This window comes from Caenorhabditis remanei, chromosome II (genome assembly GCF_010183535.1).
Source record: "Caenorhabditis remanei strain PX506 chromosome II, whole genome shotgun sequence".
Classification (NCBI taxonomy): Eukaryota; Metazoa; Nematoda; class Chromadorea; order Rhabditida; family Rhabditidae; genus Caenorhabditis; species Caenorhabditis remanei.
Genome location: NC_071329.1, coordinates 3,499,630 through 3,527,358, shown reverse-complemented (window position 1 = coordinate 3,527,358; position 27,729 = coordinate 3,499,630). Strand labels below are relative to the sequence as shown.

The window sequence follows — 27,729 nt, the reverse complement described above, 5'->3', positions numbered from 1 at the left end:
CAAAATTAGAAAAAAGCGTACAGTACCGTTAAAAAATATATTAAGTTTTGCTTTTTTCAGTTGAAAATGCTTAACTTGAAGAGTGTGTCATAGTAAAATTAACTGTATTACAAAATAATTTTTTATGACATCATACAGATCAAAAGTAGAACTCCATTTTTGTAGTTGACAACTTTTTTGTACGGGCGGTCCCTAGCAAGTTACATATCGACAAAGTAATTTCTCCCTCAAATCGACCAATTTCAGTGCAAAATAGTGCGATTTTTGAGCTGTCTTCTTAAAACAACCATAACTCACTAGGGAGTGTCCGTACAAAAAAGTTGTCAACTACAAAACTGGAGATCTACTTTTGATCTTTATGATCCATTAAAAATCTACTTGATGGGACAATAAGTATTACCATGACACACTCTCAAAGTTCCACTGAAAAAGGCAAAACTAAATATACTTTTGAGCGGTACCGTATATTATCTGATAAGACATCAATACTACGAGTAATTAAGAAAAATGGAAAGAAAGAAAAATATTTATATTTGGAATATATCATGAACGAAATTAGAACAAAAAACGTATTTTGACAAGAAAAATATTGAACTCGACTGTTTTGCCAGGTTATTTTGATTTATCAGTTCTGCAAATTATCCGAAGGAAATTGCCAAATACAAGAAAATATTGATGATTTCTGTAAAATGGAGGGAGTGAATGTTAGTGTTACATCATATAAAAATTGAAGCGGAATCAAAACAAAAGAAGGGGGTATTTTAAGATTAAATCATTTTGATAAGACGATCAAGCACTTTCACTTTGGTATTATCCGACAACTTTTCATACTCCGGAGACTGATGCAATTTCTTCACCTTCTCCACTGTATCCAGTTCGCGAATACATCTCTCCAGAAGGCTTGGCATTACATACTCATCAGCCAACCATATCATCCTCTCGTTATTGATTTTTGAGTTGTTTAGAAGATGATAATCGGAAATACTTATGGTAGACGACACCAGGAAACGGCTACCCATTTCTAGAAGTTTCTCGACAGTTCTGTCATTTGGGAACACTGGATTTGGGTAGAAACTGCTGAGAAGTAGAGCGAAATCTTCATATGAGACTTCTCCGATTGAAATTTCATCCATTTGTCCTTCTTTGTAGTTCGATGAAAAGAGTGCGCGGAAGTATTCGGAGTGGTAGGAGAGGAACTGAAACATTTGTTGGCTCTATTCCAGTTTAGATGTCCTTTGAAAACTAGAACGTCCCAAAAAACACTTACAAGGGAAGTCTTTGGAGGCGCCACCTTCAAACGACCTATAAATTTGCTCATATATATTTTCTTTTTTCAAACCTGCTAAATGTGTCTGCGAGACGAGTTATGAGCTCTCAAACTTGTCATGTGGTCAAGCTTTTTCACATAGAATTCCAAATCGGCCGTATATACGCCACCGCGTGGTTCCATTTGTGTTCCACAGCGGTTCTCCTGTGCTCGTACGTTGCAAAAATGAGAACATCTTTGCGTATACTACTTGTCGATTTGGAATTCCATGTGAAAAATTTCAACCATATGTGTTGTGTCCTTGGGATCCGGCATACTGTAGCCCAGGCTTGGTCGAGAAAAACTTTTCGGGAAAATCGAGAACGAAAAAAATTCCCGAAATTTTTTTTCGGGAAATCGAGTACTCGAAATTTTTCTCGAATTTTTTTTTCGAGAAATCGAGTACTCGAAATTTTTCTCGAAACTTTTTTTCGGGAAAATCGAGAATTTTCGAGAAATTCGAGAATTTTGTCAAACTGACTTCAAATGACTTAAAAATAACTATTTTTCGATAGATTTTATTTTTATTCATTAATGTATACTTGTTTTGGCTCTTTATGATTTAACGGGGGTTTTAAGAATTAACGGGGGTTTTAAAAATAGACGGGGGTTTTAAGAATAGACGGGGGTTTTGAGAATAAACGGGGGTTTTCGACAAGTTCTATTTACTTATACTAAGAAAACCCCAAAATGGTCAGAAATGACTACATTCCCTCCAGTACACATTTTTTCATAGGCTAGATCTCTCCCTAGTGACTCGACTTCTTCTGGGTCGGTGCCCGACTCAGAAGCTTCAGGCTTAGCTCTATTAACCTTTTTTCCTAGTAAATCTGGAAGCTCACCGATTTCTAGCAGATGTCTTTGAAGGGATTCTGCGATACGGGGAGCGTGGACCTGCAGATTGAAAAGCAACTTTTTCGATTTTTCAAGTTGTGAAGCTTGGAATTGGACGAAAAGGGACTGTCTGTGACATAGTTTGTCGGACTTGGGGTCGAAGTGCCTTTTGACGATAATTTGGACACTCCCACTATTGATTTTTAGAACCATAGCGATCTTGCTTATACTGATATCATAATTGCGGGAGATTTTTCTTTTGATTATTCCTCGAGCCCTACAAGTGTTGCCTGTTGCTGGTCGGCCGGATTTTTTTCCTTTCTTAGAGACTTCCATCCTTTTTGAAGGTAACCAACAGCGTACTGATGCTGATGGAATGTCAAGACGTTCTTAAATGTTGGCGCTCTTCATTCCCTCCTTGAACAAAGCCCCCATCGCTGATAATCGTTGTTCTTGCAAAAATCTCTTTTTTAATGTTTTTTTTTTCAGAGATCATACCAGGTTTCAGATTACGTCTGATTATGGGCAGCAGGATTATCGAATCTACCTTATTAGTCTTCCTTTCCAGCAATCCAAAAACCCAAACAGTTGGACGATCTACCATATGATCCCGATTATATTTCGCCCGAAACATCGCCGTTTCGTCGATTTCAAATGTAGAGCAAAAGAAGAAGGAGGACAATTATTACACTTCTCTGATCAAAAAACAATGCGACGTACAAAATATATAAGTAAATGAGAAAATGCAGAAAAAACAAAAATAAACAAAAAAAACCAAAAAAATTTGAAAAGCCTATGAAAAAAAATGTGTACTGGAGGGAATGTAGTCATTTCTGACCATTTTGGGGTTTTCTTAGTATAAGTAAATAGAACTTGTCGAAAACCCCCGTTTATTCTGAAAACCCCCGTTTATTCTGAAAACCCCCGTTTATTCTGAAAACCCCCGTCTATTCTTAAAACCCCCGTTAATTCTTAAAACCCCCGTTAAATAATAAAGAGCCCTTGTTTTCACAGTTCGAGATTGGTACCCCATCAATTAAACGTTTTGCAGGAGAAACATCAGTTTCGAAAAATTTTCAGCACTCAATAGTTTTCTATTTTGGAGCACCATAGGTGAAAATTGAGAAGCATTTTGTTCAAAAACAACAAAAAATCGGTTGAAACCCTGTAAAAATAAATGGAAAATTTCGAACTTTTGAATTTTACTGTTACAAAAAATTTCCCGATTTTCTCGAAATTTTTCGGGAAATTTCCCGTCGGGAAAAATTCTCGAAAAAATTTTTCGGGAAAATTCTCGTCGGGAAATTTTCCCGAAAAAAGTCGGGAAAACCGAGAAATCGAGTATCCCGATTACCCGACCTCGACCAAGCCTGCTGTAGCCGGGTTGTGGTCCAATGAACAGTGGAGAGAATAGAGATAGAGTTTATTCAGGGGGCTAAACGATTACAGAATAGTAGCCACTAATAGGCTGGGAAAGAAGGAAGAACTAGAATGAGGGATGTCAGTCCCTTATATAGGGAAGTCTGACCAAACTACAAACAATGTGTAAGAGAGACGCGCATACAGACCAAGGTGCGCGCTCTCACTTGGGGTAGATCATACCTAAATACTTATGGATGCGAGCCTAGAATGTAACAATATGAAAAGTTTGAGAACTCATAACTCGGCTCGCAGATATATTTAGCAAGTTTTGACTGCAGAAATGGACTCCTCGTGGTCGAAAATACCTATAATCAAATTCATAGGTCGTTTGAAAGCGGCGTCTCCAATGACTTCCCTTGTTAGACGTCCCAAAAACATCCCTTAAAACATTTAAAAGTCCTTTGGGGTTTCAAATATGCTCAAAAATGTTTAAACGGCCCTCAAAACATTTAGACACACCTTGAAATATCAAAATTTGGTTTCACATAATTATACGTCCCAAAAAACATTTAGACGACCCTTCAACATTAAAAGTCGCCGAAGGGTTTCAAGAAACGTCTAAATATTTTTTGGGACGCCTAAACGTTTTGAAGGACGTTTCAAAAATAAATAGAGTTTCAAAGGACGTTTAAGAGTTTTATAGAACGTCAAAGTGTTTAAGAGGCACTATCTGTAAGAGTGAGAATGTTTGTGTTGGGCCTTGGCACAGTTGCAAAAAGTAGTTTCAATCCGAACTCTTTTTGCAACATATGTACCCCTATGGTAGTGATTTACAAACATTATGTCACCAGTCCCCTATGACGTCATCATAGGAAAATATGACCAATAATTGACTTTTCACCCAAAAATTCATAAAAATTTCTATTTTTCAAATAACTTTAGGAAACTTTCGCAACATGTTAGGAGTGTTTTTGACTACCCCTACACACATTTTCAGCCCCTCAGACACCCCAAAAACCGTTCAAGTGAACTTCACTTTCATGTTTTTCCAACTTTTCTCGAAAAATCCCTCTAGAAGTACTCAAATTTCAAATCGTATTCGTATTCACCGCAAAAAGTTATATTAAGTCCAGTTAAAATCATCAAAAAACCATTGCACCATTTTGAGATATTCCGATTTTTTCAAAAATCACATAAGGGTCCCCCCTTATGAAAAAAAATTTTTCACTAAAAATTCCAAGAAAAAATTTGTTCCGAAAATAATCAGAATATTGATAAACAATTTAGAATAAACCAATTTCGAGATTATATACCTCAGAAATTGGTTTGAACCGATTTCATTTTTTTCTTCATCGAAATTTTTTCCCATTTTTTTTTATGTTTTCATCAATAATTTGTACTGAAGTACACAAATTTCAAGTAATGTACTTATTGCTTGCTAAGTTTAACAAATAATCAAAATAAGACAAATGAAAAACCATTGGACCATTTTGAGATTTTTCCATTTATTTCGAAAATCACATAAGGGTCCCCCCTATGGAACAAAATTTTTATAGAAAAAAAATTTCAACATTATTTTGATTCAAAAACGTTCAGAACATCGATGCAATATTACAAAATGTTTTGTAAAAAAGTTTTGAGCGTTTTTGAATCAAAATAATGTTGAAATTTTTTTTCTATAAAAATTTTGTTCCATAGGGGGGACCCTTATGTGATTTTCGAAATAAATGGAAAAATCTCAAAATGGTCCAATGGTTTTTCATTTGTCTTATTTTGATTATTTGTTAAATTGAGCGAGCAATAAGGACGTTACTTGAAATTTGTGTACTTCAGTACAAAATATTGATGAAAACGTAAAAAAAAATGGGAAAAAATTTCGATGAAGAAAAAAATGAAATCGGTTCAAACCAATTTCTGAGGTATATAATCTCGAAATTGGTTTATTCTAAATTGTTTATCAATATTCTGATTATTTTCGGAACAAATTTTTTCTTGGAATTTTTAGTGAAAAATTTTTTTTCATAAGGGGGGACCCTTATGTGATTTTTGAAAAAATCGAAATATCTCAAAATGGTGCAATGGTTTTTTGATGATTTTAACTGGACCTAATATAACTTTTTGCGGTGAATACGAATACGATTTGAAATTTGAGTACTTCTAGAGGGATTTTTCGAGAAAAGTTGAAAAAACATGAAAGTGAAGTTCACTTGAACGGTTTTTGGGGTGTCTGAGGGGCTGAAAATGTGTGTAGGGGTAGTCAAAAACACTCCTAACATGTTGCGAAAGTTTCCTAAAGTTATTTGAAAAATAGAAATTTTTATGAATTTTTGGGTGAAAAGTCAATTATTGGTCATATTTTCTTATGATGACGTCATAGGGGACTGGTGACATAATGTTTGTAAATCACTACCATAGGGGTATATATGCTGCAAAAAGAGTTCGGATTGAAACAAGTTTTTGCAACTGTGCCAAGAGGAATCCTCTTCTTACAGACAACGCCTCTTAAAGGGACATCCAAGAGTTTTTTGGGACATTCTAGTTTATAAAGGAATCTAAACTGGAATAGAGCCCATTTTTTAAATTAATAGATTTTCTGATAGAAAATAAACTCACCGATCTGCTGACATGAAGCTTCTTTCCGTCGACAATCAGAATAGTATCGTTTTGATCGGACGATGCAAACATCTTATCGTATGACGGATTCTCAGAAATGGGGATGTAATGAGGAGTGAGAGAATATTTATAGTAGACAATATTGATATCAACATTGCATGTCACTTCTTTTGTGATTACTTGGTTATTTTCTGTCAGTATCACATCAATTGTCTCTGGAGCTCGATAATCGTTTGCTGGGAAGACATAAATGTGTCCAGTGAGCTTGACGACTCCTTGATTTTTGAGCTCAGTCCAATCAAATTCCCATTTGAAATTGAATCGAGTGGGTAAGTTACCAAAATGTCTTCCGCTCCAGATACTGAAAATATGTTTCGGTTTTGTTCCCGTACAAATCATTTAACCATACTTGCAAACCGGGCCGGCACGGGCCGACGCGTAACTCGCTTCAAACTCAATGTTATGAGCTGAAAAATAAACCAAAATGTAGATCTCAGCGAGTGCTATGTCCGTGACTTACTACGGACCGGACGGCTATTCGTTAATGTGCCGCGGGCCGGGAAAAAGTGTCAAAAGTAGGCCACGGGCATAGAACTCGCTGAGATCTACATTTTGGTATATTTTTCAGCTCATAATATTGAGTTTGAAGCGAGTTACGAGCCGGCCCGGTTTGCAAGTGTGCAATTAACTAACCATGTGATTCCATTATCTGTTTTTGTTGTCTCCACAACATCATTACCCTCAAGCATTTCATAACGGTGGCTTCTGTACTCAATTGCGTCACCCAACATTTTCGTTAATTTCCCTGCAATTTTTGTTATTAAAACGGTTAGAAGCAGTCTTGTAACCGGCCGGGTCGGGCCGATTAAAAATTTCGGCCGGACCGGGCCGAGATGTTGCAAGCCTAATAAGAAGTGAAGGTATTTAATGAAGAAATTGTGGCGAAAAGATTTAAATACGGGCAAACAACATCAATTGAAAAATAAATAAAATTGCTTTTTTTTTGCTGAAATTTAATTTCAAAATAAAATGAGCAACATTTCAAAATATCTATTCACTGCCTAGCAACGCTAAATGCACGAGAAAAGCGACGTCCGACGTCTCCACTCTCTCATGCGTGCAAATAGAGCAGTTGCATTAAACACTGACATTTTTTTTTGTTGCTGGAATTGAAAAGATTGTCGGCAACTGGAAAGACTGAAGATTTGGAGACTGAAAAATGGAAAAGGAAGATTTTTAGGTGTAATTTTCGATACGAAACATACATTATGACTGGAACAGTTATAGCAAGAAAAACAGCAAGAAATAAATATGAATTTATAACATTATCAGAAAGTTTTTTAGTTTTTCTGATTTAAAACTTATAAATTGTGTTGATTTATGATGTAATATTGTTGTGTAGCAATGCCCACATAAAACGCATCTGTCTCGATTTGCCACATAGACATACAGTACCGCTCAAAAGTGTATTAAGTTTTGCCTTTTTCAGTTGAAAACGCCAAACTTTGAAACTGTGTCATGGTTATACTTATTGTCCCATCAAGTAGATTTGTAATGGATAATACAAATCAAAGGTAGAGCTCAATTTTTGAAGTAGGCAACGTTTTTGTACGGACACGCGATTTTTGAGCTGTCCCTTTAAAATGACCATAACTCTCTAATGAGTGTCCGTACAAAAAAGTTGACAACTACAAAAATGGAGCTCTACTTTTGATCTGTATGATCCATTGAAAATCTACTTGATGGGACAATAAGTATAACCATGACACAATCTCAAAGTCGGACCTTTTCAACTGAAAAAACAAAAACTTAATCTACTTTTGAGCGGTACTGTATATGCATTAAAATGTTTGTACACCTTCATATAATATACAATTTTTCAGCGTCCCTGATTCTTGAGGTCACACACTCCACTCTCAACTTGACTAATTGTTTTTGTTTTCGAAACTTTTTGGTTTTTCAGTGTCTGTTTTCATATCATGTCTATTTTCGTCAAAAAGGAAGAAACAAAGAGACGGTTTATTCGGGCAAACCCGTTGAAAAGCCAAACATTAGAGTTTTTTTTTGGGAAAAATGGTTTCAGAAGATTTAGAAGACGTCCGAGAAAAGGAATCACCAGAACTTTCTGGAGAAGATCTGACGTCGCACAAGATTATTGTTCATCTGCTCGACACTCTGCACACGCATTATCTCGTTCACCATGTTCTCCAGAACGCCCTGTTGCGGGAATTGGCGGACGACGTCTCCGTCGTCGGACAGCGACGATGAAGCCTGCAAATAATTTTCTATTCACACACACACACAATTTTTGCACCTGTCTTTTCTCAATTTCGAAAATGTTAGCGTTTTTTTTTCAACATTTTCGTGTCTTAGTTATGTGCATATGCTATGTATGAATAATGAGGTTGTGTCATTAGGGGAAGCTGGAAAATATGACAGGGGAATGCGTGGGGTCTGGTAAAAAAACATATTTCGTCACAGACATTATTCATGTTTGTAAGTGCAGCGTACTCAGTGGCGCCAGGAGTACGGTAGACATCAGTAGAGTGCATTTTCTGACTTCGGATCCTGTTAGCTAACGGCTGGACCAGGAGTACGGTAGAGCGCACTTGCTAGAGGTAGAGGTCTTACTGTAGATAACGCTAGATATCATTAGAGCGCACTTGGCTTTTTCAGCTTACGGTAAATTACTGTGGCTAACTATCCGTCGAGCGTGTTTGCTATGGCTTATCAGTAGAGCGCACTTGCTAGAAGTATGGGTTCCGCGTCGAACTTACATAAAATGGCATGGCCGACGAGACGGCGACAAGAAGGGCCAAGCAGATCAGCACACACACGAACACTGGTGATTGCATCTGAAAATAAAAATTTGGAAAATGAAAATGTCTCAAAAAAGGAAAAAGCAGACGAATAATTAGAAGTATCCGGGAGGAGAGGAAAAAACAAAACAAGACAAGGGGGAGGGGGCGGAGCTTCAGATTTTGCCCTAAAAAATTTTCACCACCGTCATAAAAATAAGAAAAGGAGATGAAGCCTTTTGACTAATTCGAAAATGAGGACATAAAGATGAAATTTCAAAAGTGGAGAAAGTTTTTATGGGAAATGGAGAGATTATGGATAATTGGTGCAAATTTTGAGAAGGGATTACGGTTGGTTGGTTGAGGTGACGTGACCTAGAAATCCCGATATAGACTTATCGGCCATAATTCAGAACACAAAACAACTCGCTTCAACTTCAACACGATGTATCTCGGCTCGTTTTGATCGCAGAGAAATTTTGAAAACAGATTCAGAATTCTTATAACTACTGCTATTTGCTTATATGAATTCATTTCGGGAAAACTTGAGCTCTTTATATGACATTGGACCCTCCGTAGGTTGCTACTCACTAGGGAAGGCTCCCGAGTGACCATGGAGTTATAGAATGTGACCGATATTGTCTAAAAGCTGAGAAGACGCTGAATTTAAATATGTATTCAGTTTTTGCCCTCGATGTTTGGCATTCAAGAAAAAAGAGGTCAAAGTTTAGGCCGCTAACAAGTAATTCCTTACCTAGTGTGGCACCCCTTTACAGCGGTTCGAACTTTGACCTCGTTTTTCTCGAATTTCAGATCTCGAGGGCAAAAACTGAATATATATTTGGAATCAGCGTTTTCTCAGCTTTCCAATGATATAAGTTACGTCCCATGCCTCCACGGTCATTCCTTCCCTAATCAGTCGCTATGTAACCCTAAGTCTCAGTCACCACAAGCTGGGCCCAAAATCTTGGTCCAAAGAGTGTGGCATGGATTTTAAAAACAACACTAAAACAATCTAAGAACCTAAGTATTGGATGGTACAATTTGTATAAGAGACTTACCGAAATTTTTGGTTAGATATGTACCTACATAAGCCTAAGGCCTTAATAAAGCCTAAAGCTTTAAGCTTAAAGCCTTAAGCCTAAATTCTTAAGCCTAAATCCTGAAGCCTAAGTCTTTGAGCCTAAGTTTTTAAGCCTTAGTCACAAACACTTTTGACACACCAACCTAAACCTCTGCTAAAAATGTTCTTAAATCTGAAATCCAGGATTCTGAACAGGCCCCTAACATATCAACAGTACTTTTGGGCGACATTACAAATAACTTCCCAAAAAATTTCGGTCACATAAAAGGTCTGGTACTGCACACTACATTTACTAGAACTTTATATGTCAGAAACCGAATACTGGAAAAAGAAATTAATAGTGAAATAACATTTGAATAATAGGAGAATACATTTGAGCACAATAAAAACAGAAAACTGCTTGCCATTTTATACCAAAAAGTTTTTCTACATACTAGACAGGTGAAATCTTAAATAACTCTTAGAATAGCAACACCCTCACCCGATGCTCCACGTAAATGCCTGCGTGCATGCATGGAACACCTGTCTCTCCTCTTAAAAGGGGCGGAGTTAACGGAGAAGAGTTAATGGATGCACACAAACTTTAGAAAAGGGGAGGAGCCTCACGTCACCGACTCTGAGGAGTCAAGAGGAGGGGGAGAAGAAGACAAATGGGCGGTCGACATTCGAATGAGCACTTTTTTGGGGCTAAATATGGACTAAATGAAGAGAGAAAAGATGAAGAGATGAGAGGATAATTAGTGTGATTGGTCTTTGAACGGAAAGTTTGAAAAGATGGGATATGATATCAATGGGACCAGTGAAAGATGAGAATATGAGAAACTGAAGGATTGGGAAACACTTCTGGAACAGTCTCCCCCGCTTCCGGTAAAGCAAGGTGCGGTGTTGCGCGTTTCGCGTGTTTTTGTTTGCGCACTTGCCGATTTTTGTTGACGCATTTCGCAATTTCGGCGCGAATTCAAATTTTAGACCCCATTTTTTGGCTTGAAATGCAGTTTTTTGGGAATTTAAAGTTTCTGTGACAATTTTTCCGAAAACAATTCCCATACTTTTTTAAGTTAGTGTTTTTCGAGTCTATTAAGCACAAAAAGTTGAATTTTTATTCAGCGTAGGAGGAGTTCTATACTTTTGAAGTTTCATGAATTTCACTGTGAAAACGGCCGTATCTTTTTATTTACTCCACCAAAATTAAAGTTTTTACACTTTTTGAACGTCTCTCAGTCTAAGGAATGTCTTTCTAACAAAAACAATCCGTGAAATGTAACAGAATAAAAGATCGAAAAAGGCTAAAATTTTCGAAAAATCGTCCGAATTTGCGCCAGCTACTTGATTGACGCGTCTTTTTCTGGCATTGCTTGGCGTATTGGAAGCTTGGGAGCCTGTGTTCTGGAACAGAGTTGAGCGGAATCTTTTTGAAATGGCGGAAGGCAGAATAAAAAGTCATAGTTAGAAGTTGAAAATGATCATATGTACTCATGGTGAATTTTGTTTTCAGGTAAAATTGATATCTTTGTTGCAAAAAACCTCAAAAATATCAGTAAATTCGAGTAAGCGATAGTTAGTTAAGTTTGAGGTCCCGTCACGAGCCTAACTAGAGCTGGTAGATCAAATCTCCATTTTTGTAATTAAGACTTTTTTCTACAAGTTAATCCTCGAGAGATACGGTAGCGTAAGCCTCTACCGTAACGCTACCGTATCTCCCCAGGGACCGCCCGTACCAAAAAGTTGTGAACTACAAAAATGGAGGTCTTGATTTGATCTACACAATGAGTATAATTTCAATACGATTGAACATGACAGTCAGCCGTGGCACAATCTTAAATTTGGTGATTTTTAACCGAAAATTACCTAATTCCACCTTGATACACCAGTAGTCCTACAAAATTTTAAAATAAATGGCCTAGAAACCCCAAAACAGCAAAATCTAGTCCTCAATCTAAAGACCGTGGGAAAGATTATTCAAATTTTTCTATAATAGGTGGCAGAACTTTTGCACGGCCATGATACCAAAATCTAACACCGTTATGATATTATTTCTAAGAACCTGAATCGACACAACAAGAGAATATAAAAAATATCTCAAATTCAAAAATATTTTAAGATTTTGCACAAGACCACAGTGGCTTTCGTATGAAATAACATAACATTAGTTTAGTTTTTTGAAAGGGTCACTCAAATAATCACAAAACGTCACTTTTCCATAGTCCACCTCAAATTTTGTACTTTTTTTGCACTTTTTAGCGTTCATAAATAATATTTTCTTCTTACTTCCCAGTATTTTTTTGACTACTGACTATGAGGACTAAGTAAGATCGTGGGAACAGCTTATTCTTCTTATTCTTATTATAAGAGGAGTGCAACATAGATTGCTGGACTAAAACCCTTCTACTTCAGTACGCTTTGTGGTTCTCTAAAATTTGAAAACGGATTCAGAATCCTCACTTCTTTAGGTATCCAGTCATATAAAAATGTGAAGATATTTCAAGGGTAGTCCATTAAAAAACCGACAAAAAATGCACCTAGTCATTCACTCATTCAACTGGAATTCCAAGAATCCTCTCCTCCTCAGCGATATTTAAACAACATTCATTCCTTATTCATTCCGCCCTCTCCCCATGTCATGCTGCTAATTTTATTGTAGGTCAAATATTTCCACTACTTCCTCCCCCCGCTAGTAAAAGATGCTCATTTATTTGTGATCTCTAGGAAGAGAGAGAGTTGTTGTTTTTCATTTCTATTAGCTGGCTTAGCAACTTTTTCGGTTTTTCGTCCAAACATCAAACACCCAGGGAAAAACAACGAATCGTAAATTGGAGATCATGAATGATGTAGATTGGTGAGGTTAGAACAAAATAACATTTGGTATCATGGCCGTGTGCAAAAGTTCGGCCATCAAATTATTGAAAAACTTTTTTTTAAAAATTTCGATCCAGACGGAAACTGACACTTATGGACATCTGGATAGACAGACAGACATGTGGACACTGAGGAACACAGACATATTGGGGGGACCGAATATGGAAGTGGACATCTGGACACACAGACACACAGACACACAGACAGACAGGCTAACATAATTGTACACTTTTCTAAATCGGTAAAGATTGCTGTCAGGGGCGCCATTGACGCGTTTTTCAACAAACAAAAAAAATAGAAAATTAGTCGGGGGCGCCTTGGACGCGTTTACTTGGAAATCAACATTTTTTGAAAGTCTGGACAAACAGAATCTTACAAAAAAATTGAGAGTGAGTCTGGCGCGCCTTGGGCGCGTTTTCCAAAAAATGGGAATCCGGACACTTTTGGACATTTGGAGAGCCAGACAGAAATTCGGATACGGAGGAATACGGACATCCGGACATCCAGACACACAGACAAACCGACAGACACAACTTCTAGAGGACGCGTCAAAGGCACCCCAGACAATGTCCGGTTTTTGAAAAAATCTTTCTATCTGTGTGTCGGTTTGTCCAGATTTCCTTCATTTTTACCCGTAAATATCAGTATTTTGGACATCCAGACACACAAACACACATACTGAAACTCTTTTTCTATTCTCAAAATTTCTGGGAACATTCTTTTCCGAAAAAACCTAAAAATTCGAAAAAAAAATCAAGAAAAATTTCTGAAAAAATGAGTTTTTCGGATCTTGAATTTTTATGAAAACTGTAAGTATTTCCTGTTTCTGAGTACAAATTTAGAAAAAAAATCAGGAGAAATCGAAAAATCACAACTGTTTTGTTTAATTTTTGAAATTTTCAGCGGTAATTTTCAAATTTTTTCGAACGGTTTTTTTTGGAAAACTGTTTAAAATTGGTCTTTTTTCAAACAACCCTGGTCCTAGAAATCCAGTAGTCCTACAAAACCAAAAATAGCGAAATCTAATTCAAAATATAAGGACCGCAAGAAAGAAAAATTCGGTCACCATGATTTTCGATAATTCTAATTTTTTAATAACTACATAGGTGGCCGAACTTTTTCACAGCCGTGATACCAAATCCTAGCATCATAAGAATGATAAACAGATTTTTGAAGTCTTTCCTTTAAATACTTACAGTACCGCTCAAAAGTATATTAAGTTTTGGTTTTTTCAGTTGAAAAGGTCCGACTTTGAGAGTGTGTCATGGTAATACTTATTGTCCCATCAAGTAGATTTTTAATGGATCATACAGATCAAAAGTAGAACTCCATTTTTGTAGTTGACACCTTTTTTGTACGGACACTCCCTAGAGAGTTATGGTAATTTTAAGACGACAGCTCAAAAATCGCACTATTTTGCATTGAGGGAGAAATTACTTCGACGATATGTAACTTGCTAGGGAGTGTCCGTACAAAAAAGTTGACAACTATAAAAATGGAGTTCTACTTTTGATCTGTATGATCCATTAAAAATCTACTTGATGGGACAATAAGTATTACCATGACACAATCTCAAAGTTCAACTGAAAAAAGCAAAACTTAATATACTTTTGAGCGGTACTGTACACTTCTCATAGAAATTCAACATTTTTGCCGGCAAAAACTCATCTTTTCAAACGATTTTCTTGAATTTTTTTTTTTGAATTTTTTGGTTTGTTCGCTCAAAAAATAAATAAGAGACCAAAAAGTTCATGGACTAGGATTTCCAAGAAATGAAACGTCTAGAAACATTCTCTCATATTCTCCATATTTAACATAAACAGGGGTAATTTCTTATAATATCTGAATAAATTAATCCCTCCCCGTTCTTTGACTCGTTGAATCGAATAATAATGATATATTTATTTACTTTCATGCTTAAAGAAAATAATTCTGAGATATAAGGAAAAGCAAGAGAAGATTATAAAACAATGGACTCGTAAGGGAAGATTGGAATGCTGAATTCATAGAATCCACGTCATCTGAATGATGTCAGATGAGTCGATGACCGTAAAAGTTGTTTAAAACCAAAGCGATGAGAATTTGAGAGAGTGAGAAAAAGAGATTTATGTGATAAGAGGAGACGTTTCGCAACCATTTCAAAACGTCCCTAACTGGATGGTGGTGACGAATGAGTGGAGGAGGGGCTCGAGTGGAGTACGTGTTGGAAGAAGAGTGGGTTGAGTTGGGGGCTCGTCGTCGCGTAGCCTGGCAGGAACATCATTGATGGCAGGAGTGTGGGGTACGGCTGAAAAAATATAGAATGGAAAATATTTTGATGGCCTAGAAACATGAGAAAGCTGGGGAACTAGTCCGCAGTACTGACCACGAAAAGCAGAACTATCTGGTGGCCTAGGAAACTCAAAATCTGGCGCGTCTTGGACGCGTTTGCCAAAAAATGGGAATCCGGACACTTTTGGACGTTCGGATAGACATCCGGACATCCAGGCACACAGACACAATTCTAAATCGGTAAAGATTGCTGTCAGGGGCGCCATTGACGCGTTTTTCAACAAAAATTGAGATTGAGTCTGGCGCGCCTTGGACGCGTTTTCTTGGAAATCAACATTTTTTTGAAAATCTGGACAAACCGATACACGGACAAACCGAATCTTACAAAGAAGAGACTGAGTCTGGCGCGCCTTAGACGCGTTTTCCAAAAAAATGGGAATCCGGTCACTTTTGGACATCCGGATAGACATCCGGACATCCAGACACACAGACACACCGACAGCCACAACTTCTAAAAGAACACGCGTCAAAGGCACCCCAGGCAATTTCAATTTTTCGAAAAAATCTGTCCATTTGTGTGTCGGTTTGTCCGGATTCCCCTGTTCTTGGACATCCGGACACACAAACACACAACCATCTGGAAAACGCGTCCAAGGCGCGCCAGACTGATTCTAAAACAGAAATTCTGTGATAACATGTCTATATGTCTGTCTGTTTGTACGGATTCCCATTTTCTGGAAAACGCGTCCAAGGTGCGCCAGCCCTTCACGCGTTTTTGGATAGTGAGTATGTGTCTGTCTGTGAGTCTGTTTCACCGGAATCTCAAAGTGTCAAATTCAAGGGAACGGCGCGCCAGAAAAAGGGAAAAAACGGTACATTTTGAAACGGTGTGCGAGCGCCTACCTCATGAAACTTGTATTGGTCATGTAGATCAAATCTAGATCTACATTTTTGTAGTCGACCATTTTCTTTTACGGGTGGTCCCTAGGAAGTTACGGGGGTGGTAAAGTGAAGATAAGCCATATCTCCTTAGGGACCGCCCGTACAAAAAAATTGTCAACTACAAAAATGGAGATCTAAGTTTGATCTACACAATGAATATACATTTCGTGCTAACGTATTGTAGAGGGAATCGCGACGGGATCCTAAACTTTACTGATTTTTCAATATCGAGCAATCATCTGTTGTAGAACGCAGTAAAATGATATTCAACTTTGAGGTCCCGTAACGAGGGAATTTATAGATAAGCCGTGTCAAATTTATATTTTATTTTGTAGATCAAACCTAGATCTACATTTTTGTAGTTGACAACTTTTTTGTACGGACGATCCCTAAGGAGATATGGCCTGTCGGAGCTGCAATACTCCAACACACCGTAACTTTCTAGGGCCCGCCCGTACAGAAAAGTTGTCAACTACAAAAATGTAGATCTAGGTTTGATCTACAAAATTTAATACAAATTTCATGAAGTCGGTGCTCTGACACACTTTCAAAATTGACCGTTTTTACTGCAACCCCTAAGTCGCATCTTGCCCGCTTTTCACCTATTTTTTGGACTGTATGTTCAATTCAAAGCCATGGAGACTAGTTTTCAAATTTTGAGATTTTTCAGGTCATCAGATTTTTAGACCACGCCCACTTACCGTCTGTGTGCCTGCCGCAAATCCCTGATGCACATTATACTGATGATAAATGGGCATATTCTTTCGACACCTCGCCCTCCGATTCGAGAACCACGTCATAATTTTGTCCTCGCTGAGTCCGGTCTCCTTGGAGATGTTCTCCCTCGCCGGTCCGTCTGGATACGTCGACGCACGGAACGATGTCTCGAGAATGTCGAGTTGTTCGGCGGAGAATGATGTACGATTGCGGCGGGCGGCTGAGGAGTCGTTCGTTGTGGTGGGCGATGTCGAGGAGCTGTCTCCCTCGTCATCTGACGATGATTTACTGCATTCGTCTGGAAATTCGAAAAAATGACGATTTTTATGGGGCAACTATAAAAATTTGAGGTGAAAAAGGAGCGCGGGGACTGGAGAATAAAACTGAAAAAATCTAGAGAGGCTGGGGCGCCTGCGGCGCAAATCGGGGTCTTAGAACGGCTGGCGCACGTTGGACGCGTTTTTCGGAAAGTTTTAGCTGTTGACAAACCGACAAACCGACACACAGATAGACAAGTCATCACAGAATTTCAAATTCATATTCAGTCTGGCGCGCCTTTGACGCGTTTTTCAACAACAAAAAAATTGCGACTGGGTCTGGCGCACCTTGGACGCGTTTACTCGGAAACCAAAAGTTTGTAAAAATCTGGACAACAGACACACAGACAGACATACATTTTTACTCAGAAAATGCGGGGCTGGCGCACCTTTGACGCGTTTTCTAGAAAACGGAAATCCGGACAAACAGAGACACAGACAGACATGTTATCACAGATCTTCTGGTTTAGAATCAGTCTGGCGCGCCTTTGACGCGTTTTCCAGATGGTTGTGTGTTTGTGTGTCCGGATGTCCAAGAACAGGGGAATCCGGACAAACCGACACACAAATAGACAGATTTTTTCGAAAAATTGAAATTGCTGGGGTACCTTTGACGCGTGTTCTTTTAGAAGTTGTGACTGTCGGTGTGTCTGTGTGTCTAGATGTCCGAATGTCCAAAAGTGTCCGGATTCCCATTTTTTGGAAAACGCGTCCAAGGTGCGCCAGGTTATGTCTCCATTTCTTTGTAAGATTCTGTTTGTCCGTTTTCTTGTTTCGGGTTTGCCCAGATTTTCAAAAACTTTGATTTCTGAGAAAACGTGTCCAAGGCGCGCCAGACTCAATCTCAATTTTTTGATGAAAAACGCGTCAATGGCGCCCCTGACAGCAATTTTTACCGATTTAGAAAATTGCACAATTATGTTAGCCTGTATGTCTGTGTGTCTGTGTGTCCACTTCCATATTCGGTCCCCCCAATACGGAGTCAATTGTAAAGTGAATGTAAGGGGGAAACGACGGAAAGATTGAAATCGACACATCCGACGGCACATCCAGCCAATTACAATATATCATGTTGCGCCACCACCACCACCTCACCGGGTGGTCTCTTCCCCGAGGAGGATAATACTTCTAATCGATAAGGATCATTGACTGTCTCCCCCCTTCTCCGGGAAACTAATTTATAGACTTGACACCTAGTCACGATGCCCTATTAATTTGTTTTTTTATCTATCTCTATGTCATTTCTCAGGTGGGTGGAAGGTGGTGGCCAAGTTTTATGAGCTATGCGCTAATCGGGGGTGGACAAAAGATGGATTGCTTTATTATGACGACGGACAACTTGGATTGATTTCAAGGACTTTATCCTTCTACAGTAATCTATTAGAAATGCGCTTCACAGAGTTACAGTAACCCAAAGGCAGAGTACAATGACATAGTACAGTAATTCAATGGTATAGTACAGTAATCCAATGACATATTACAGTAACCCAATGAGATAGTACAGTAACCCAATGACATAGTACAGTAACCCAACAATATAGTACAGCAACTCAATTACATAGTACAGTAACCCAATGAGATAGTACAGTAATCCAATGACATAGTACAGTAACCCAATGACATAGTACAGTAACCCCAATGACATAGTACAGTAACCCCAATGATATAGTACAGTAACCCCAATGATATAGTACAGTAACCCCAATGATATAGTACAGTAACTCTCTCTCACCACACTAATCACATTATCATTAGAGCGCACTTGATTTTCATTAGAGCGAATTTAGAGCGCACGTGGTGAATTTTAAGTTAAATTGAGCGACGCAATTTCAGGAAGAGGAAGGTAACTTTTTGCACCTGTTCAACAAAATAATGTCAGTCCTAACGTCTTCTTCCTATTTTTAGTTTTTTGTTTGACGTTGTGTTTCTTTTTGTGACCAAGAGACAGGTGAACTACTAATTTTGACAAAAAAAAGTTTTTAAGTGTTGCAGGTTTAAGCGAAAAAGGGGTTAACTTAAGTTATCACGGAAAAAGTACACGTCCAAGGCGAGCCAGTCTGGTGTTTTTTGAGACCCCAAAGGCAGTCTGATCATTTTAGTAACGCGCCAAAGGCGCGCCAGACAAATTTTTTCAAAAGTACAAGTAATCTCACAAAATGGGAGTACTGTAGTTAGAAGTATCATTGTAGTCGAAAACGCGTCAAGGGTACGCCAGTCCCCAAATTTTGTCAGAGGTCTAGGTGCCACGGTGTGTTTCTGTGTGCCGGATGTATGTTTTAAAAACGCGTCAAAGGTGCGCCAGACACTTAAAATGTGCTGACGCGTTTTCAAAATATACATCCGGACCAGACAGACAGCTGGCGCACCTTTGACGTCAATGATATCCGGACATCAGGACTAACAGACATCGTTATATCACATTAAAACTTGAAATTTCCCATTTTTCGCATTAGAGCGTGCTTGCCGCAGGGTTTGCCGTCCGATGAGAAGACATTCGGACACCCGGACACACAGACAGACATATAACTTTCAAATATACAGATAACACAACGAAGGGTTTGTCTGTGTGTCCGGATGTCCAGTTGTCATTATCACGGTGTACCTTATGTGGCAAATACGCTCTAATGCGAAAAATGGGAAATTGTCGGGTTTTGACCAAAAACGCGCCAAAGGTACGCCAGACGATGCTAATTCGGTCCGACGGTAAACTTTTATTTTGAGACGCATCAAAGGCGCGCCAGTCAGCCAGTCTGTCTGTGTGTCCAATGGTCCCGGATCTCTGTTTGTCATAAAAACGCGTCAAAGGTGCGCCAGCCGGTCCGTCTGAGTGTATGTTTTGAAAACGCGTCAAAGGTGCGCCAGACACTTAGGATCTTTCTTGTCTGTCAGTGTGTCCGGATATCCAGAATATTGTACCACTTAAGATAGGTGGGTCTACAAACATGCTGTAATGCGAAAAATGGGAAATTTCGGTTTTGACGTGATATAGCGATGTCTGTTAGTTCGGATATCATTGGCGTCAAGGGCGCGCCAGCTGTCAGGTCCTTAAAAGTCCCTAAAATCCCTTTTCCAACATTTCCCCACATACCGTAATCCCCTCCCCCCGTTGTCTCCTAAACACTGACATTTCCCATTGTTAAATTTTTTTCGCGCATCTTCTCTCTCTCTCATTCCGTCCGTCCGTTCCCTTCGACCCCTCATCACTATTGCCGTTTAGTCTGATCAATTGGCCATATTGGAATAGTGTCCCCCCTCCCCCCTGACTACCTATTTGAATAGGAGGGGGGCACATATCAAGTGCGCAAATCTATTTCTTAATTGCTATGTGAATTGAAAGGAAGTTGAGATGGGGTAGGGGGGAAGAAAAGTTAAATGAATGTTCACACCTTTTTCTCTACGTCTTCCTCTTCTGATGACTTGACATAAGATTGACGATGACACTTGTTGTGTCAAAAAAAGTTAGAATACGACAAGTAGGAGGAAAAAGAAGAAAGGAATTGAAACAGCGGGTGGTGGTGGGACAAGAATATGACTCCCGGGTGGTACGGTATTGAGGACATCCGGACAGACGTAGACAAGAAAAACACTTTTTGCATTAGAGCGTGTTTGCAGCAGCAGGAAACCCCATGTCTTAGGTTGTACGGTATTTTGGACATCCGGACAGCTGGCGCGCCTTTGACGCCCATGATATCGGGAAAAGAGGACATAGTGGTGGGACAAGAACACAACACCCGTAGACAATTGATATCTAAATTTTAAAAAATCAGATTCCTTCCGATTTTAGCGTTAGAGCGTATTTGCAGAAGAAAGACCGGCTGGCGCGCCTTTGACGCTGACCATCTGTCTTACGTGGTACAATATTTTGGACATCCGGACATCCGGACACACTGACAGACAAGAAAAGTCCTAAGTGTCTGGCGCACCGTTGACGCGTTTTCAAAACATGCACTCAGACAGACAGCTGGCGCGCCTTTGACGCCATGGATATCCGGAATCCGTTTGCAGTGTCTGGCGCACCTTTGACGCGTTTTTGTGACAAAAACACACTGGACCATTAAACAGACAGACTGACTGGTGTGCCTTTGACGCGTCTCAAAAATCTGTGGCGTTGGAGCGCATTTGCATCGTCTGGCGTACCTTTGGCGCGTTCTTGACTACAATGATACCTGTACTTACTACAGTACTCCCATTTTGTGTAATTCTTGGTATTTTGGAAAACTCCAAACTTAAAATGTGGCTGGCTGGCGCATCTTGGACGCGTTTTCAAAAATATTTGTGGTGATGCTCAAAAATTTCAATTTTCTCATGATTTTCAAAAAAAAATCCAAATATTCGTGAGAATTCTGAATCTGTTTTTGAAAATTGTCCTGTAGCGGAGGTATAAAGTTTTCAACGGTATCAATTAGCTAACCTACAGTATCCCCTGATTCGAATTAGTCATGGTTCCCCCCGTGATCACTACAAAATTGACCCCCCCCCGCCACACAGGTAAATATCGAATTTCTCAATTCATTTTCTCATCTCGTTGACATCCCCCCCCCAAACACACTTTTCATCACCTCCGCCCGCAGGCGCCGTATTCTTTATTGTCTTATCACACACCGTTAACATACAGAGAGAAGAGAAGACAACGACTACATGATGAAGACGTCGACGTCTACACTAATCAAAGTGTTAATGACCGTTATTATATCAAGTGGAGAGGTGGTGTTGAAAAGGAGGGGGGGACTAAGAGATACGGTAGAAGCGCGTGAAATAGTGTACGCTGGTTACAGTAATCCGGGATAGGTGCACTTGAGGTACAGTACTCCTTGAGAGATACGGTATGCTCAAAGTCAGTAGCGTCTGGAAGGGGTACTGTACTCTTTAGGAGGTACTGTATGCCTAAGGTAGAGATTCGGTAGGGGATAGAAGCCCGTGAAACAGTGTGTGACAGAGGATACGCTGGTTACAGTAATCCGAGATTGGCTTAAGGTACGCTTGAGGTACAGTACTCCTCTAAAGAGTACTTCTCAGATACAGTAACCTAATGAGGTACAGTACCTTCTAGAGTGAACTTGAGAGTTTGAGCATTCATCAGATATAGTACTCCGTAAGTGGTACAGTACCTTTAAACCAAAAAAACACAAATTTTGAGGATTTTTGAAAAATTAAGAATTTCATGTTTTTTTTTCAAAAGTTGAAATATTTAAGGTTTTTAAGAACATTACGGATACAGTAGGCTTACAAAACCCCTACAAATACGGTAAAGTGATTTTGCGTGATTTCATCAGAAATCTTTTTTTTTTTTGAAATTTCACAAATTTCCGAAAAATGTGATATTCGGGTACAGTATCCTTAAGAGTTTAAAAGCTCAAGGTACAGTACTTCTTAGGAAGGTACTGTAGACTACAGTAATCCGCTTCGGTAAATCAAGGTAAAATTTTCACGACTTTCCAAAACTTTTATATTTCCAGGGTTTTTACGAACGTTGAGCGTGAAATTTTTGAACGGGTACAGTAACCTTTTATGCGTACTATACTACTCACGAGTGACTACAGTACCCACCATGCTGCTACCGTACTTAAAGGGATTTAAGCCAACACAATCTTAAGGTACAGTACTCCTAAAGTATTACTTACATTAAGGTTACAGTACCCCTATTAAGCATTTTTAAGGGCTGATGGAATCTCAAGGTACCGTACTCCTTAAGGTACCCCCATACAGTACTGCTCAAGGTACAGTACCCCCCTCAAACCCCTCCCGTCTTCTCCAAACCATTTTCCCAAAAAGTAACACTTTCCCCCTTCCCCTCCGTTCCCCCTCAAAAAAAAAGTGGTGCGCGCAAATTGGACAGGAAATGAGTGTCCTCCAGCAGCAGCCGAAACACAAATTAACAAATGTGTGAAACCCATCTCTAAGGCTAAGGCTTACCAATCGAAATTCCCAGAATACTGTCGATACTGTAGCTGAGACGTTTTCGTTCCATTTTTTTCGTTTGTGGCATCACACCACCGAGACCTGCAAAAATTTCAAGTAGGAGATATGAAAAAAGGACAAAGGGAGATGATGATTGGCGTGAAAAAATGATTGATAAGGTGACGGAAAGAGACCTAGATATTCGTGACTTGATAAGCGTGGCGATGTGTTCTTTCATGACTTTTTTGATTTTTTGATTAAGTACTTACGTGCAATTTCCTGAGACCAAAAATTTTGGACCACTTGGGATCGATGGCCTAGAAACTGAAAGGGTCGGACTTTAGGCCACTAGCGCAAACCACGGTGGCCATGGACTCGACTCGGCCATGGTCTCAACTGTTTTAATTTTAAAAATCGAAAATATTTAAGTTTTTGTTAAAATTTTGAGATTCTAGGGCCTTAAGGGCTTAGAGGCTTAGGGCTTAAGGGCTTAGATCTTAATGGTTAAAAGTTTTCAGTATGGCCTAGAATCTGCACAAGTGTGACTTCGATCGAATTCTAGGCCACCAGCAAGGTGACCGCTGGCCTAGAACCTCCCCCTGTCGGATTCTAGGCCACCGTCTAGTTGTCAGCCAAACCGTACAAATGTGTTCCCATGAATCAATTTCCCCACTTTTTTTTTCGAAAAAAAACCGACATTGAAACATGACGATGCCATGCGTGACTCCTCCGTCCGTCTCTCTTTGAGAAAAAAGAAAAAAAAAGAGAAGAAGAACAAACAAACGTCACAGCTATCAGAAGCGGAACACCTATTGTTTGTCTTCAATTCCGTTTTTTTCCTCCATTCAAAAAAAAAATTTGTCAAATTGCTACGTACTTTTCGACCCGATTAGCCTTTTAATAGCGGGTACTGTCGGTGCATTCCCTTTTGTGCAAATCTCTTTCTGAATGAGTAGATCACGAAGTTCTGCGGGGCTGAGATGCGGATTCTCCTCGTAGGCGATAACGATCTCCTTCTCGACGGCTTGTACGGTGAGACGGGCACGGGGACTTCCACCGATCTGGAACGAATTCTTAGTGCTGATAAGGCATTATTTTGTAGTTGACCATTTTTTAGTACGCGGCTCTTCTTGAGAATTATAGCCCGTGAGACATGGGCACTTTATGTCATCTACAGTACCGGACAAAAAGGTATCAACTTTGGCTGTTTTCTGTGGAAAATGACCAACTTTGAGAGTGTGCCATAGTAATTCTGATTGTCACACCAAAAAAATTTTTAATGAATCATATAGATTGAACGTAAAGCTCCATTTTTGTAGTTGACAACTTTTTTGTACGGACACTCCCTAGAGAGTTATGGTCATTCTAAGACGACAGCTCAAAAATCGCACTATTTTGCAGTGAAATTGGTTGATTTGAGGGAGAAATTACTTTGTCGATATGTAACTTTCTAGGGAGTGTCCGTACGAAAAAGTTGTCAACTACAAAAATAAAGTTCTACCCTTGATCTGTATGATCCATTAAAAGTTTTCATGGTGTGACAATCAGAATTACTATGGCACACAATCAAAGTTTGTCGTTTTCCACTGAAAACAGCCAAAGTTGATACAATTTTGTCCGGTACTGTAGGTCTTCCAGTTTTGCACATATAACAATAATTTGTATACCATGTTAAAGAAAACTTCAGGACCTATATTTTGCAATATTGTTTCCCTTTGAACTCCTTTTTCAAACCTTATCCTCAAAAGTTAAGAGCGCTCGAAGTTTTTCAAAATCTTCAAAACTTTTTGAAGTTGGTTGACTTCAAAAGTGTTCCAAGCAGCAACAATTATATAATTTGCAAAAGTTTGTACATCATTATATCAAACACACCTCGACCTTCATTTTTGTAGTTGACAACTTTTTTTCCCAAGCGGTCCCTGGGGAGATACGGGGGCCCCAAAGACCTCAGTGCACTTAGTGAGACCGCGCCATTTCCTGGGTACCCCTTTTCACCTCACTGTAAACATCTAGGGACCGTCCGTACAAAAAAGTGGTCAACTACAAAAATGAAGGTCTAGGTATGTTTGATATGATAATGTAAAAACTTTGGCAGAAAAATCAATTTTTACTTTTTGGGACACTTTTGAAATCAAAAATCAATAATTTCAAAAAAAAAATTTGAACATTTTGAAAAATTTTGAGCGTTCATAACTTTCGAGGATAAAGTTGCACAAAAAAGTTGTAAACTACAAAAATGTAAATCAAAACATTTTCTATTAGTCTACATTAAAAAGTGTTTAAAATTTGCGTTATCGGAAAATTTGACGTTGCCTTAAAGGCGCCACCAACTCCTAGTCGATGAAAACCACTTGATGGATAAAAATTTTTTGCAAAAAAGGGCTCAAGGTAAAAAAATTGCAAAATGAAGACCTTGAAATTATCTTAAGTATGGTATATTTAATATTGTTAAATGAGCAAAACTGGAAGACATAGATGTCATAAAGTGTCGCGCTCTTTGATTTTCCTATAAAATGTTCATCCCGGTTACAGTACCCTATCTTGCCACGCATATACCAATGTCTAAAAAGAGAGACGCATTTCATTCAATTTTTCAAAAAACCATCTCCATCTCGCTGCCATCTCGCTGTGGGGCGCCCATCGTCGTCGCACCTGCGCGGCCCCTTTTGCAAAAATATTGTTTCCCGCTCACGAAAAAGTTGTTAGTGTCTTAGTGTCTTACTGTACCTTTTTTTTGAATTCGCCTATAAAAAGACGGGCGGCACGTGTCCTATTCAAACACAATTTTTATGGTTATGATTTGGGTGACCTAATTAATTGGAGACTATCTTATCATTAAGAGCAACAAGAGAGCAACGAGACCGTACCTGTCCGGGAGATATCGATCCGGTTTCCTGGTAGCGATTCAAGATTTTTGAGACAGCACCGTGGGACACTTTGAGTTGACGACTGATGTGGCAGGGTCTGGAAAAAGGGGCGGGGCTTATATTATGAGAAAGCTTTAATTGTCGTAACTCCGCCCACTTTGTTCTGATCGAACATTTGAAAATGGCGCCAAAACTCACTTGACACCCTTCTTCGCCATTGTAATAATGGCATGCCGGACTTGAATCGGTAGCGGCCGGCCGTTGATGAAGACACCGCCGAGTTGGTTGACACGGCCCTGGAAATTTGGGGTTTTGGGCTTAAGTTAAAAATTTGGACCCTCTTGGAGCCTTCCGAAAAATTCTGACCCCGTTTTTGAGCCACGCTAAGTAGATATGACATCAGGAACCATTTAACTAAAAATAATCGAAAAAAAAATGCGAGCTACAGTATACTGAGACTCAAAATTTCGGAGCCAGAGTCTTCAATGTTTTGAAGTTTAGCACTTTACGGCCAAAATTTTTTTATCGGGGGTCTGAGAGGGTCTCATGCAAAATCTTAAGGCACTTAGGGTAAAAACTGTGGACCTCTTAAAACTTGTAAAAAATTTCGGCGCCAGGATCCTCAAAATGAAAAAGTATGCTACAGTATACTTATAAGCCTGAGACTCAATATTTTGAGATCTCTTAAAGTGACTTTAAGCATGACCAACAAATTTTGAGTATTTTAGGTAAATACCTGAAAAAATGCGTGCTACAGTATACTTATAAGAGTGAGACTCAAAATTTTGGTACCTCGATGAAAAAACTGTTCTTTAAGGTTTTTCCCTTTGGTAACACCCAAAACACCGCTTACCTGCCCAAGAATATGATTAAACGTGATAGAATCTGTTGTCATTTTTGTTAGTAATTATATAAAATATATCAGAGTCGAGTGGGATTAGGACATGTACCTACAAAATATATTATATGTAGAGAGAGAGTGTGGATACGCTTAAGTGGCGAGCTGACACGCCTTGTCGAAAAACTGTGAATGGGCGGGAAATGTCCATGTCTCTGTCTGTCGTCTCGAGACTCCGCCCCTCCCCCCACAACATCTTCACGCCGTACGGTCTCGAGGATACGGTAGGTGTGAAGGGAGAAAGAGAGAGGGGGCAGAGAGACACGGGCGGCCGCATCAAAGGGCGTACTAGTAGTCGGGCGCGTGTGCCGCATTCTATATTATCAGAATTCACGGGGAGGTCTAGGAAGATTTATGTGACGGCTCTTACTACATCTGCTTAATGAGTCAGGGAGGATCTGATGACAATGAATGAAGTAAGGGAGTGTGCGCCAAAAAGTTTAAATACCTGGGAGGGGACTAGTTTGGGATTCTAGGCCTCGGACGGTCGGTGTGTCCGGATGTCCAGATGCCCCCTCTATATGTTATTTCCCTTGTTCTATAAAGTACAAAACCGTATCTTAACGGAAACCAGTATCTACTATCGGCTACCGATAAAAAACTGCAAACTAAGCAAATAGAGAAGGTGGTGGCAGAAGAAGAAGATGACTAAACCGGAGTAGTGTAATACACGGGGGGAACAAGGGTACTAATAGTAAGGTACCAAGAAAAATGACTAACTTTTTTTTAAAGTTTGAAAGTTTTCGATAAGTTTGTGCGGGGGACTATTACCTTTAAGCTAATAAACTTGGAAATCGTTAGAGGGCTAATACTGGCTGAAACTCATCTAGGTCTTCCAGTTTTGCACTGAAAACAATATTATGTATATACACATTTGTAGAGAATTTCAGGACCTTTATTTTGCAATATTTTTTACCTTTGAACTCTTTTTTTGAAAAAAGTTATAAGCCAACGCCTATAAGGCGA

General features: G+C 39.2%; 2 protein-coding genes across 2 annotated transcripts; both read right to left on the bottom strand.

Annotated features, from left to right (window-relative positions):
- Nucleotides 1–8,227: 8,227 nt before the first annotated feature.
- GCK72_004310 (uncharacterized protein) lies at nt 8,228–8,970 on the bottom strand (the record flags this gene model as incomplete). The annotated part of the gene is made up of 2 exons (XM_003093260.2): nt 8,228–8,386; nt 8,893–8,970. 2 exons carry the CDS (start codon nt 8,968–8,970, stop codon nt 8,228–8,230), a joined length of 237 nt encoding a protein of 78 aa, XP_003093308.1.
- Nucleotides 8,971–15,002: 6,032 nt separating this feature from the next.
- On the bottom strand, nt 15,003–26,760 carry GCK72_004309 (uncharacterized protein; the record flags this gene model as incomplete). Its single annotated transcript, XM_053724595.1, has 7 exons — nt 15,003–15,140; nt 16,768–17,081; nt 23,014–23,100; nt 23,876–24,059; nt 25,866–25,962; nt 26,064–26,161; nt 26,719–26,760. 7 exons carry the CDS (start codon nt 26,758–26,760, stop codon nt 15,003–15,005), a joined length of 960 nt encoding a protein of 319 aa, XP_053588789.1.
- Nucleotides 26,761–27,729: the final 969 nt, after the last annotated feature.